This window comes from Pelophylax lessonae (assembly GCF_965119305.1).
Source record: "Pelophylax lessonae genome assembly, chromosome: 13".
Classification (NCBI taxonomy): Eukaryota; Metazoa; Chordata; class Amphibia; order Anura; family Ranidae; genus Pelophylax; species Pelophylax lessonae.
In genome coordinates, this window is record NC_138780.1 from 12,826,294 (window position 1) to 12,840,798 (window position 14,505).

A 14,505-nucleotide genomic window follows, 5' to 3' on the forward strand; every position below is an offset into this window, starting at 1 on the left:
TACAGTGTGTGCTCTATGCTGTGTATATACAGTGTGTGCTCTGTGCTGTGTATATACAGTGTGTGCTCTGTGCTGTGTATATACAGTGTGTGCTCTGTGCTGTGTGTAGACAATGTGTGCTCTGTGCTGTGTATATACAGTGTGTGCTCTGTGCTGTGTGTATACAGTGTGTGCTGTGTATATACAGTGTGCGCTCTGTGCTGTGTGTATACAGTGTGTGCTCTGTGCTGTGTGTATACAGTGTGTGCTCTGTGTGTATACAGTGTGTGCTCTGTGCTGTGTATATACAGTGTGTGCTCTGTGCTGTGTATACAGTGTGTGTTCTGTGCTGTGTATACAGTGTGTGCTCTGTGCTGTGTATACAGTGTGTGTTCTGTGCTGTGTGTATACAGTGTGTGCTCTGTGTGTATACAGTGTGTGCTCTGTGCTGTGTATACAGTGTGTGTTCTGTGCTGTGTGTATACAGTGTGTGCTCTGTGCTGTGTGTATACAGTGTGTGCTCTGTGCTGTGTGTATACAGTGTGTGCTCTGTGCTGTGTGTATACAGTGTGTGCTCTGTGCTGTGTGTATACAGTGTGTGCTCTATGCTGTGTATATACAGTGTGTGCTCTGTGCTGTGTGTATACAGTGTGTGCTGTGTATATACAGTGTGCGCTCTGTGCTGTGTGTATACAGTGTGTGCTCTGTGCTGTGTGTATACAGTGTGTGCTCTGTGTGTATACAGTGTGTGCTCTGTGCTGTGTATATACAGTGTGTGCTCTGTGCTGTGTATACAGTGTGTGTTCTGTGCTGTGTATACAGTGTGTGCTCTGTGCTGTGTATATACAGTGTGTGCTCTGTGCTGTGTATACAGTGTGTGTTCTGTGCTGTGTATACAGTGTGTGCTCTGTGCTGTGTATATACAGTGTGTGCTCTGTGCTGTGTATACAGTGTGTGTTCTGTGCTGTGTGTATACAGTGTGTGCTCTGTGCTGTGTGTATACAGTGTGTGCTCTGTGCTGTGTGTATACAGTGTGTGCTCTATGCTGTGTATATACAGTGTGTGCTCTGTGCTGTGTATATACAGTGTGTGCTCTGTGCTGTGTATATACAGTGTGTGCTCTGTGCTGTGTGTAGACAATGTGTGCTCTGTGCTGTGTATATACAGTGTGTGCTCTGTGCTGTGTGTATACAGTGTGTGCTGTGTATATACAGTGTGCGCTCTGTGCTGTGTGTATACAGTGTGTGCTCTGTGCTGTGTGTATACAGTGTGTGCTCTGTGCTGTGTATATACAGTGTGTGCTCTGTGCTGTGTATACAGTGTGTGTTCTGTGCTGTGTATACAGTGTGTGCTCTGTGCTGTGTATACAGTGTGTGTTCTGTGCTGTGTGTATACAGTGTGTGTTCTGTGCTGTGTGTATACAGTGTGTGCTCTGTGTGTATACAGTGTGTGCTCTGTGCTGTGTATACAGTGTGTGTTCTGTGCTGTGTGTATACAGTGTGTGCTCTGTGCTGTGTGTATACAGTGTGTGCTCTGTGCTGTGTGTATACAGTGTGTGCTCTGTGCTGTGTGTATACAGTGTGTGCTCTGTGCTGTGTGTATACAGTGTGTGCTCTATGCTGTGTATATACAGTGTGTGCTCTGTGCTGTGTGTATACAGTGTGTGCTGTGTATATACAGTGTGCGCTCTGTGCTGTGTGTATACAGTGTGTGCTCTGTGCTGTGTGTATACAGTGTGTGCTCTGTGTGTATACAGTGTGTGCTCTGTGCTGTGTATATACAGTGTGTGCTCTGTGCTGTGTATACAGTGTGTGTTCTGTTCTGTGTATACAGTGTGTGCTCTGTGCTGTGTATATACAGTGTGTGCTCTGTGCTGTGTATACAGTGTGTGTTCTGTGCTGTGTGTATACAGTGTGTGCTCTGTGCTGTGTGTATACAGTGTGTGCTCTGTGCTGTGTATATACAGTGTGTGCTCTGTGCTGTGTATATACAGTGTGTGCTCTGTGCTGTGTGTATACAGTGTGTGCTCTGTGCTGTGTGTATACAGTGTGTGCTCTGTGCTGTGTATATACAGTGTGTGCTCTATGCTGTGTATATACAGTGTGTGCTCTGTGCTGTGTGTATACAGTGTGTGCTGTGTATATACAGTGTGCGCTCTGTGCTGTGTGTATACAGTGTGTGCTCTGTGCTGTGTGTATACAGTGTGTGCTCTGTGTGTATACAGTGTGTGCTCTGTGCTGTGTATATACAGTGTGTGCTCTGTGCTGTGTATATACAGTGTGTGCTCTGTGCTGTGTGTATACAGTGTGTGCTCTGTGCTGTGTGTATACAGTGTGTGCTCTGTGCTGTGTGTATACAGTGTGTGCTCTGTGCTGTGTATATACGGTGTGTGCTCTGTGCTGTGTATATAGGGTATGTGTGCTCTGTGCTGTGTATATACAGTGTGTGCTCTGTGCTGTGTATATACAGTGTGTGCTCTGTGCTGTGTGTATACAGTGTGTGCTCTGTGCTGTGTGTATATACAGTAGGTGCTCTGTGCTGTGTGTATATACAGTAGGTGCTCTGTGCTGTGTATATACAGTGTGTGCTCTGTGCTGTGTGTATACAGTGTGTGCTCTGTGCTGTGTGTATACAGTGTGTGCTCTGTGCTGTGTGTATACAGTGTGTGCTCTGTGCTGTGTGTATACAGTGTGTGCTCTGTGTATATACAGTGTGTGCTCTGTGCTGTGTATATACAGTAGGTGCTCTGTGCTGTGTATATACAGTGTGTGCTCTGTGCTGTGTATATACATAGTGTGCTCTGTGTTGTGTATATACAGTGTGTGCTCTGTGCTGTGTGTATACAGTGTGTGCTCTGTGCTGTGTGTATACAGTGTGTGCTCTGTGCTGTGTGTATACAGTGTGTGCTCTGTGCTGTGTATATACAGTGTGTGCTCTGTGTATATACAGTGTGTGCTCTGTGTATATACAGTGTGTGCTCTGTGCTGTGTATATACAGTGTGTGCTCTGTGCTGTGTGTATACAGTGTGTGCTCTGTGCTGTGTATATAGGGTATGTGTGCTCTGTGCTGTGTATACAGTGTGTGCTGTGTATATACAGTGTGTGCTCTGTGCTGTGTATATACAGTGTGTGCTCTGTGCTGTGTATATACAGTGTGTGCTCTGTGCTGTGTATATACAGTGTGTGCTGTGTATATACAGTGTGCGCTCTGTGCTGTGTATATACAGTGTGCGCTCTGTGCTGTGTGTATACAGTGTGTGCTCTGTGCTGTGTGTATACAGTGTGTGCTCTGTGTATATACAGTGTGTGCTCTGTGTATATACAGTGTGTGCTCTGTGCTGTGTATATACAGTGTGTGCTCTGTGCTGTGTGTATACAGTGTGTGCTCTGTGCTGTGTATATAGGGTATGTGTGCTCTGTGCTGTGTATACAGTGTGTGCTGTGTATATACAGTGTGTGCTCTGTGCTGTGTATATACAGTGTGTGCTCTGTGCTGTGTATATACAGTGTGTGCTCTGTGCTGTGTGTATACAGTGTGTGCTCTGTGCTGTGTGTATACAGTGTGTGCTCTGTGCTGTGTGTATACAGTGTGTGCTCTGTGCTGTGTGTATACAGTGTGTGCTCTGTGTATATACAGTGTGTGCTCTGTGCTGTGTATATACAGTAGGTGCTCTGTGCTGTGTATATACAGTGTGTGCTCTGTGCTGTGTATATACAGTGTGTGCTCTGTGCTGTGTATATACAGTAGGTGCTCTGTGCTGTGTATATACAGTAGGTGCTCTGTGCTGTGTATATACAGTGTGTGCTCTGTGCTGTGTATATACAGTGTGTGCTCTGTGCTGTGTATATACAGTGTGTGCTCTGTGCTGTGTATATACAGTGTGTGCTGTGTATATACAGTGTGTGCTCTGTGCTGTGTATATACAGTGTGCGCTCTGTGCTGTGTGTATACAGTGTGTGCTCTGTGCTGTGTGTATACAGTGTGTGCTCTGTGTATATACAGTGTGTGCTCTGTGTATATACAGTGTGTGCTCTGTGCTGTGTATATACAGTGTGTGCTCTGTGCTGTGTGTATACAGTGTGTGCTCTGTGCTGTGTATATAGGGTATGTGTGCTCTGTGCTGTGTATACAGTGTGTGCTGTGTATATACAGTGTGTGCTCTGTGCTGTGTATATACAGTAGGTGCTCTGTGCTGTGTATATACAGTGTGTGCTCTGTGCTGTGTGTATACAGTGTGTGCTCTGTGCTGTGTGTATACAGTGTGTGCTCTGTGATGTGTGTATACAGTGTGTGCTCTGTGTATATACAGTGTGTGCTCTGTGCTGTGTATATACAGTAGGTGCTCTGTGCTGTGTATATACAGTGTGTGCTCTGTGCTGTGTATATACAGTGTGTGCTCTGTGCTGTGTATATACAGTAGGTGTTCTGTGCTGTGTATATACAGTAGGTGCTCTGTGCTGTGTATATACAGTGTGTGCTCTGTGCTGTGTGTATACAGTGTGTGCTCTGTGCTGTGTATATACAGATTGTGCTTGGCACCCCAGATGTTTTGGAACTACATTTCCCATGATGCAGTGTAGCTGAGCATCATGGGAAATGTAGTTCCAGAACATACATTGTATTGGTAAATCTAAAGCTGATTGTACCATGTATGGGGACCCTGAAGGTGATCGTACACTGTGTAATCTGATTGGCCAATCGCCTTGAGATCCACTATGTGGTGCAAGAGCCGGCCCCGGGGGAACCAAAGCTGACATCTCTTAACCCTTTCCTGGAATGCTGGCCCCCGGGGGGGGGGGGGGGGTTGTTAGAGGGACAACCGGTCTGCCTGCGGGGATTGCAGTCTCCCTCCACGTGTGGAATTATCCCGGAGGTGGGCGGTTCTGTGCTGCGGGTGGGAAACATTTCATGTTGTTTTATTCTTTATATTCCTAATCCAGAGATTAAATGCAGACAAATGTGGGGGAGGGGGAGGGCGCAGAGGACTCTGCTCCTTCCTCTATAACTCTCCTCTCCTGAAATACTCTGCACTGCTGGAGGACTCTGCTCCTTCCTCTATAACTCTCCTCTCCTGAAATACTCTGCACTGCTGGAAGACTCTGCTCCTTCCTCTATAACTCTCCTCTCCCGAAATGCTCTGCACTGCTGGAGGACTCTGCTCCTTCCTCTATAACTCTCCTCTCCTGAAATACTCTGCACTGCTGGAGGACTCTGCTCCTTCCCCTATAACTCTCCTCTCCTGAAATACTCTGCACTGCTGGAAGACTCTGCTCCTTCCTCTATAACTCTCCTCTCCTGAAATACTCTGCTCTGCTGGAAGACTCTGCTCCTTCCTCTATAACTCTCCTCTCCCGAAATGCTCTGCACTGCTGGAGGACTCTGCTCCTTCCTCTATACCTCTCCTCTCCTGAAATACTCTGCACTGCTGGAGGACTCTGCTCCTTCCCCTATAACTCTCCTCTCCTGAAATACTCTGCACTGCTGGGGGACTCTGCTCCTTCCTCTATAACTCTCCTCTCCTGAAATACTCTGCACTGCTGGAGGACTCTGCTCTTTCCTCTATAATTCTCCTCTCCTGAAATGCTCTGCACTGCTGGAGGACTCTGCTCCTTCCTCTATAACTCTCCTCTCCTGAAATACTCTGCACTGCTGGAGGACTCTGCTCCTTCCTCTATCTAACTCTCCTCTCCTGAAATACTCTGCACTGCTGGAGGACTCTGCTCTTTCCTCTATAATTCTCCTCTCCTGAAATACTCTGCTCTGCTGGTGGACTCTGCTCCTTCCTCTATCTAACTCTGCTCTCCTGGAGGTCTCTTCCCCGGTCCCGGCACCATACTAAGAATAGACTCTTCTATGATGTGACTATTTGGCTTTCCTATAGAAGGTAACATTGTAGTGAACACACACCGTCCCGGCACACAATGGCTCCGGCTCTCACCCATCCGGATTGCCCGGTTTGTCCAGCACGAAGGGGGTTCATTTAGTTCCTCATACATTGTTGGTTGACCTCAGTTCTCTGTTTCTGCCATCTCACCTTTCTCTGTCTGGGATTAAACAATCCACCTGACTCCTCTCCATTATTAGGAACAAATATTTGTAGAAGAACCGCACCTTCCTACATGAGGAAATGGTTGAGTAGCGCAAGAACCCTCCCATCGTCCTTTCATTGTTGTTCTCCAGTAGTTACGAAATTTTCTATTGTCCTATGTGACGCTACCGATTAGTCCAATGGACCTCTATATCCTTGTATTTGTAGCCCTGATGAAGGGGGTGATTTTCTTCCGAAACACTTTGGAGCTATTTGATCCTTCATTGGAATAAATTTGTATCTGGTTCTCGGGATCTGAGGTTTCAGTCTTCGATCCTTCTAGATGTCTTCTCATATGACTGTAAAGAGTTTTCTTACAACATCCATTGGTGGACGCCCTTCTGTCCTCAGGAGAACCCATCCAACTGGCCATGGTTCATACACATCAATAGCCATTGATCACTTCTGAGATTGGTGTCCCATGTATCCCCCCTCTACGTATTTTTTGGTGTACTTGATGGCCAACTCCATTGCCTGAGGGTGGTCAGATCTTATGAATGTTTGGATAGGAAGATGGTTGGAATGGTGGAAAGCATGGGTGCAGGGGGATGCTGGTGACTCTAGTGCTCCTCTGTTTGCCATGACTCTGATCTCTAAATCTTTCTATTTGTAGACCTGATGAAGGGGGTCATTTTTGGCCGAAACCTGTTGAGATTATTTGATCCTTCATTGGATAAAATTTGCATCCGGCTCTGAGGTTTTCATCTTTGATCCTTCTAGATGTCTTGTATGACTGTAAAGAGTTTTCCTACAACTTCCATTGGTGGACACCCTTTTGTCAACAGGATTAACATCTACATAAGTGGTGCTCAATGCATCCCTGCTCTATTTCTTTTTGTAGACCCGATGGCCAACTCTATTAGGAAGATGGTTGGAATGGTGGAAAGCATGGGTGCAGGGGGATTTTGGTGACTCTAGTGCTCCTCTGTTTGCTAGTGCTCCTCTGTTTGCCATGACTCTGACTGATCTCTAAATCTTTCTATTTGTCGCTCTGATGAAGGGGTGATTTTCTTCCGAAACACGTTGGAGCTATTTGATCCTTCTTTGGAATAAATTTGTATCTGGTTCTCTGGATCTGAGATTTCAGTCTTCGATCCTTTTAGATGTCTTCTCTTATGACTGTAAAGGGTTTTCTTAGAACATCTATTGGTGGGCGCCCTTCGGTCCTCAGGAGACTCTGTCCAACTGGCCATGGTTCATACACATCAATAGACATTGATCACTTCTGAGATTGGTGCCCCATGTATCCCCCCTAAATTTTGTTTGGTGTATCTGATGGCCAACTCCATTGCCTGAGGGTGGTCAGATCCTATGTATGTTTGGATAGGAAGATGGTTGGAATGGTGGAAAGCATGGGTGCAGGGGGATGCCGGTGAATCTAGTGCTCCTCTGTTTGCCATGACTCTGATCTCTAAATCTTTCTATTTGTAGCCCTGATGAAGGGGGTAATTTTTGGCCGAAACACGTTGGGGCCATTTCATCCTTCATTGGAATAAATTTCGATCTGGGTCTGAGGTTTCCATCGTTGATCCTTCTAGATGTCTTATATGACTGTAAAGAGTTTTCCTACACCTTCCATTGGTGGACGCCCTTTTGTCTGCAGGAGGCCCCGCCTAATTGGCCATGGTACATCTACATAAGTGGTGCTCAATACATCCCTGCTCTATTTCTTTTTTGTAGACCCGATGGCCAACTCTATTAGGAAGATGGTTGGAATGGTGGAAAGCATGGGTGCAGGGGGATGTTGGTGACTCTAGTGCTCCTCTGTTTGCCATGACTCTGATTGATCTCTAAATCTTTCTATTTGTAGCCCTGATGAAGGGGGTGATTTTTGGCCGAAACACGATGGGGCTATTTGATCCTTCATTGGAATAAATTTGCATCTGAATCTGATGTTTCCATCTTTGATCCTTCTAGATGTCTTATATGACTTCAAAGGGTTTTCCTACTACGTTTTTTTTTTTGGTGTATCTGATGGCCAACTCCATTGCCTAAGGGTGGTCAGATCTTATGTACGTTTGGATAGGAAGATGGTTGGAATGGTGGAAAGCATGGGTGCAGGGGGATGTTGGTGACTCTAGTGCTCCTCTGTTTGCCATGACTCTGACTGATCTCTAAATCTTTCTATTTGTAGCTCTGATGAAGGGGGTGATTTTCTTCCGAAACACGTTGGAGCTATTTGATCCTTCTTTGGAATAAATTTGTATCTGGTTCTCTGGATCTGAGGTTTCAGTCTTCGATCCTTTTAGATGTCTTCTCTTATGACTGTAAAGGGTTTTCTTAGAACATCTATTGGTGGACGCCCTTCGGTCCTCAGGAGACTCTGTCCAACTGGCCATGGTTCATACACATCAATAGCCATTGATCACTTCTGAGATTGGTGCCCCATGTATCCCCTCTCAATGTTTTTTTTTTTTGGTTGTATCTGATGGCCAACTTCATTGCCTGAGGGTGGTCAGATCTTATGTATGTTTGGATAGGAAGATGGTTGGAATGGTAAAAAAAAATGGGTGCAGGGGGATACCGGTGACTCTAGTGCTCCTTGTTTTCCATGACTCTGATCTCTAAATCTTTCTATTTGTAGCCCTGATGAAGGGGGTAATTTTTGACCAAAACACGTTGGGGCTATTTGATCCTTCATAGGAATAAATTTGCATCTGGATCTGATGTTTCCATCTTTGATCCTTCTCGATGTCTTATATGACTGTAAAGGGTTTTCCTACAACTTCCACTGGTGGACGCCCTTTTGTCTACAGGAGGCCCCGCCCAATTGACCATGTTGCATCTACATAAGTGTTGCTTAAGGCATCCTTGCTCTATTTCTTTTTGTAGACCCGATGGTCAACTCTATTGTCTGATGGTGGTTAGATCTTATGTATGTTTGGATAGGAAGATGGTTGGAATGGTGGAAAGCACGGGTGCAGGGGGATGCCGGTGACTCTAGTGCTCCTTGTTTGTCATGACTCTGATCTTTAAATCTTTCTATTTGTAGACCTGATGACGGGGGTCATTTTTGGCCGAAACACGTTGGGGCTATTTGATCCTCTTATTGGACATCTACATAAGTGGTGCTCAATGCATGCCTGCTCTATTTGTTTTTTTTGTAGACCCGATGGCCAACTCTATTAGGAAGATGGTTGGAATGGTGGAAAGCATGGGTGCAGGGGGATGCTGGTGACTCTAGTGCTCCTCTGTTTGCCATGATCAATATCTAAATCTTTCTATTTGTAGCCCTGATGAAGGGGGTGATTTTTGTCCGAAACACGTTGGGGCTATTTGATCCTTCATAGGAATAAATTTGTATCTGAATCTGAGGTTTCCATCTTTGATCCTTCTAGATGTCTTATATGACTGTAAAGGGTTTTCCTACAACTTCCACTGGTGGACGCCCTTTTGTCTACAGGAGGCCCCGCCCAATTGACCATGTTGCATCTACATAAGTGTTGCTTAAGGCATCCTTGCTCTATTTCTTTTTGTAGACCCGATGGTCAACTCTATTGTCTGATGGTGGTTAGATCTTATGTATGTTTGGATAGGAAGATGGTTGGAATGGTGGAAAGCACGGGTGCAGGGGGATGCCGGTGACTCTAGTGCTCCTTGTTTGTCATGACTCTGATCTTTAAATCTTTCTATTTGTAGACCTGATGACGGGGGTCATTTTTGGCCGAAACACGTTGGGGCTATTTGATCCTCTTATTGGAATAAATTTGCATCTGAATCTGAGGTTTCCATCTTTGATCCTTCTAGATGTCTTATATGACTGTAATGGGTTTTCCAACAACTTCCATTGGTGGACGCCCTTTTGTCTACAGGAGGCCCCGCCCAATTGACCATGTTACATCTACATAAGTGGTGCTCAAGGCATCCTTGCTCTATTTCTTTTTGTAGACCCGATGGTCAACTCTTTTGTCTGATGGTGGTCAGATCCTATGTATGTTTGGATAGGAAGATGGTTGGAATGGTGGAAAGCATGGGTGCAGGGGGATGCTGGTGACTCTAGTGCTCCTCTGTTTGCCATGACTCTGATCTCTAAATCTTTATTTGTAGCCCTGATGACGGGGGTCATTTTTGGCCGAAACACGTTGGGACTATTTGATCCTTCATTGGATAAAATTTTGCATCCGGGTCTGAGGTTTCCATCTTTGAGCCTTCTAGATGTCTTATATGACTGTAAAGGGTTTTCCTACAACTTCCATTGGTGGATGCCCTTTTGGCCGCAGGAGGCCCCGCCCAATTGGCCATGTTACATCTACATAAGAGGTGCTCAATACATCCCTGCTCTATTTCTTTTTGTAGACCCGATGACCAACTCTATTGTCTGATGGTGGTCAGATCTTATGTATGTTTGAATGGGAAGACGGTTGGAATGGTGGAAAGCATGGGTGCAGGTGGATGCCGGTGACTCTAGTGCTCCTTGTTTGTCTGATCTTTAAATCTTTCTATTTGTAGACCTGATGACGGGGGTCATTTTTGGCCGAAACACGTTGGGGCTATTTGATCCTTCATTGGATGTATGTTTGGATAGGATGATGGTTGGAATGGTGGAAAGCACGGGAGAAGGGGGACGCTGGTGCTCCTTGTTTGCTATGACTCCGATCGATCTCTGTATCCTTGTATTTGTAGCCCTGATGAAGGATATGATTTTTGGCCAAAACGCATTGGGGCTATTCGATCCTTGATTGAAACAAATTTGTATCTGGATTTGAGTTATCCATCTTCTATCCTTCTAGATTTCTTCTCATGGGACTCTAAAGGGTTTTCTTACAACATCCATGGGTGCGCCCCCTTTTGTCAGTAGGAGGCTCCACCCAACTGGCCATGGTACATCCACATCAGTCGCTAGTTATCCCTTCTAAGATAAGTGGTGCCCAATGCATCCTTCCTCTAGGTCTCTTTGGGTGGACCTAATGGCCAACCCCATTGTCCGAAGATGGTCCGAACTTATGTATGTTTTTCGATAGTAAGATGGTTGGAATGGTGGAAAGCAAGGGCGTGGGGGGGGTGTGTGTGTTGGGGGGGGGGGGGGTTGGGCTGGTGACCCTGGTGCTCCTTGTTACCCATGACTCTGCTTTGTTCTCTTGGGTTAGTACATGGTACGGTTTATGGACGGATATTAAGTCCACGCCAATCACTCATAACTTTTCTCTTTCCAGCTCCACCTGCTTTCCGTGAAACGCCACCAATGTCTGTGGAAGTGCGTGTTGGAGACACGTTGACGCTCACCTGCTTGGCCTATGGAAACCCACAGCCGGTGGTCTCCTGGAAGAGGGAAAATGTGGTAATAGAGAGCACAGACAAGGTCCAGGTGAGAAGTGAAGGAAGATTTTGTATTTTACTCGAAAGCAGCTCTACTCACCCACTGAGACGTTTTAAAGGGTCACCCAGAACAGATTTTTTAGTGTATGGTAGATGCAGAGGAGTTCTCACCATCCCTGTATTGGGTCCCCAGATCTGTACACCTACTGTGCCCATTATGAGGGGTTCCCACCATCCCTGTATTGGGTCCCCAGATCTGTACCCCTACTGTGCCCATTATGAGGGGTTCCCACCATCCCTGTGCTGAGTTCCCGGGTCTATAGACCTGCTGTGCCCATTATGAGGGGTTCCCACCATCCCTGTATTGGGTCCCCAGATCTGTACCCCTACTGTGCCCATTATGAGGGGTTCCCACCATCCCTGTGCTGAGTTCCCGGGTCTGTACACCGACTGTGCCCATTATGAGGGGTTCCCACCATCCCTGTGCTGAGTTCCCCTGTCTGTACACCTACTGTGCCCATTATGAGGGGCACCCACCATCCCTGTGCTGAGTTCCTGGGTCTGTACACCTACTGTGCCCATTATGAGGGGCTCCCACCATCCCTGTGCTGAGTTCCGGGTCTGTACACCTACTGTGCCCATTATGAGGGGCACCCACCATCCCTGTGCTGAGTTCCTGGGTCTGTACACCTACTGTGCCCATTATGAGGGGCTCCCACCATCCCTGTGCTGAGTTCCGGGTCTGTACACCTACTGTGCCCATTATGAGGGGTTCCCACCATCCCTGTGCTGAGTTCCCCTGTCTGTACACCTACTGTGCCCATTATGAGGGGTTCCCAACATCCCTGTGCTAAGTTCCCGGGTCTGTACCCCTGATGTGCCTATTATGATGGGTTCCCACCATCCCTGTGCTGAGTTCCTGGGTCTGTACACCTACTGTGCCCATTATGAGGGGTTCCCACCATCCCTGTGCTGAGTTCCGGGTCTGTACACCTACTGTGCCCATTATGAAGGGTTCCCACCATCCCTGTACTGAGTTCCTGGGTCTGTACCCCTGATGTGCCCATTATGAGGAGTTCCCACCATCCCTATGTTTCCAGGTAGCCAATGAAAATAGAATAGAAATGATCAAAGAAGAAGAATATAAATGTTTGCAATAATGTGCAATTTCAGTTTATTAGAAGGTGTTCTGTAGTCCCAACACACTTCCTGTCCCAGGGTGACAACGCTGCTCCTCCATAGATCCAGTACAATGAGCAAACCAATAAAGCGATGATGTACAGCCCCCATCCCCCCTCCTATGCTCACTATGGGGTTACAGGTGCTCTTCGTCAGGCGTCTGTGCGCCGACATGGCGAATTTGCATGGCTGACAGCAAACACGACACCGTGTTGTCTTTGGCAGTCAGCAGTTCTGTTTACTCATCAAGCTGTGTGGTGTCGGCACAGCGACATCTAAGCGTATTCCTGCGTCAGCGCTTTCCTTTTTAAACAAAGGGCCATTGTCACTCAGTGCGCAGTGCGAGGTGGAGAGCGCCTTTCCTTCTGCTGCACCGCCCTCATGTGGCCATTCTTCAGTACAGCATCCATATAGGACATTGCGCACATACAGCAGGAAGATACACTATATTACCAAAAGTATTGGGACGCCTGCCTTTACACACACATGAACTTTAATGGCATCCCAGTCTTAGTCCGTAGGGTTCAATATTGGGTTGGCCCACCCTTTGCAGCTATAACAGCTTCAACTCTTCTGGGAAGGCCGTCCACAAGGTTTATAAGTGTGTCTATGGGAATGTTTGACCATTCTTCCAGAAGCACATTTGTGAGGTCAGGCACTGATGTTGGGCGAGAAGGCCTGGCTCACAGTCTCTGCTCTAGTTCATCCCAAAGGTGTTCTATCGGGTTGAGGTCAGGACTCTGTGCGGGTCAGTCAAGTTCCTCCACCCCAAACTCTCTCATCCATGTCTTTATTGACCTTGCTTTATGCAGTGGTCCAAACCATTTCGTTGAGGGGGGATTATGGTGTGGGCTTATTTTTCAGGGGTTGGGCTTGGCCCCTTAGTGCCAATGATAGGAACTCTTAAGGCGTCAGCATACCAAGATATTTTGGACAATTTCATGCTCCCAACTTTGTGGGAGGAGTTTGAGGATGGCCCCTTCCTGTTCCAACATAACTGCACACCAGTGCACAAAGCAAGATCCATAAAGACATTGATGAGTTTGGGGGTGGAGGAACCTGACTGGCCTGCACAGAGTCCTGACCTCAACCCGTGGTATGCTGGTGCCCCTAAGAGTTCCCTTTACTGGAACTAAGTGGCCAAGCCTAACCCCTGAAAAACAACCCCACACCATAATCCCCTCCTCCACCAAATGATTTGGACCAGTGCACAAAGCAAGGTCCATAAAGACATGGATGAGCGAGTTTGGGGTGGAGAAACTTGACTGGCCTGCATAGAGTCCTGACCTCAACCCCATAGAACACCTTTGGGTCGAAGTAGAGCAGAGACTGCGAGCCAGGGCTTCTCGTTCCTGACCTCACAAACACACTTCTTTAAGAATGGTCAAACATTCCCATAGACACTCCTAAACCTTGTGGACGGCCTTCCCAGAAGAGTTGAAGCTGTTATAGCTGTAAAGGGTGGGCCAACTCAATATTGAACCCTACGGACTAAGACTGGGATGCCATTAAAGTTCATGTGCGTGTAAAGGCAGGCGTCCCAATACTTTTGGAAATATAGTGTGTATATATGTGTGTGTGTGTGTGTGTGTATATATATATATATATATATATATATATATACACATACACACACACACACACACACACACACACACAGTATGTCACAAAAGTAAGTACACCCCTCACATCTTTGTAAATATTTTATTATATCTTTTCATGTGACAACACTGAAGAAATGACACTTTGCTACAATGTAAAGTAGTGAGTGTACAGCTTGTATAACAGTGTAAATTTGCTGTCCCCTCAAAGTAACTCAACACACAGCCATTAATGTCTAAACCGCTGGCAACAAAAGTGAGTACACCCCTAAGTGAAAATGTCCAAATTGGGCCCAAAGTGTCAATATTTTGTGTGGCCGCCATTATTTTCCAGCACTGCCTTAACCCTCTTGGGCATGGAGTTCACCAGAGCTTCACAGGTTGTCACTGGAGTCCTCTTC

At 46.5% G+C, this 14,505-nt stretch overlaps 1 protein-coding gene across 1 annotated transcript in view; it reads left to right on the top strand.

The window, feature by feature from the left end:
* The window catches only part of IGSF9 (immunoglobulin superfamily member 9), a 148,872-nt gene that overhangs the window by 74,224 nt on the left and 60,143 nt on the right, over window positions 1-14,505 (top strand). Inside the window, exon 5 of the mRNA XM_082275661.1 lies at window positions 11,222-11,373. Coding sequence (XP_082131787.1) covers window positions 11,222-11,373 — 152 coding nt within the window. The remainder of the gene's footprint in view (window positions 1-11,221; window positions 11,374-14,505) is intronic.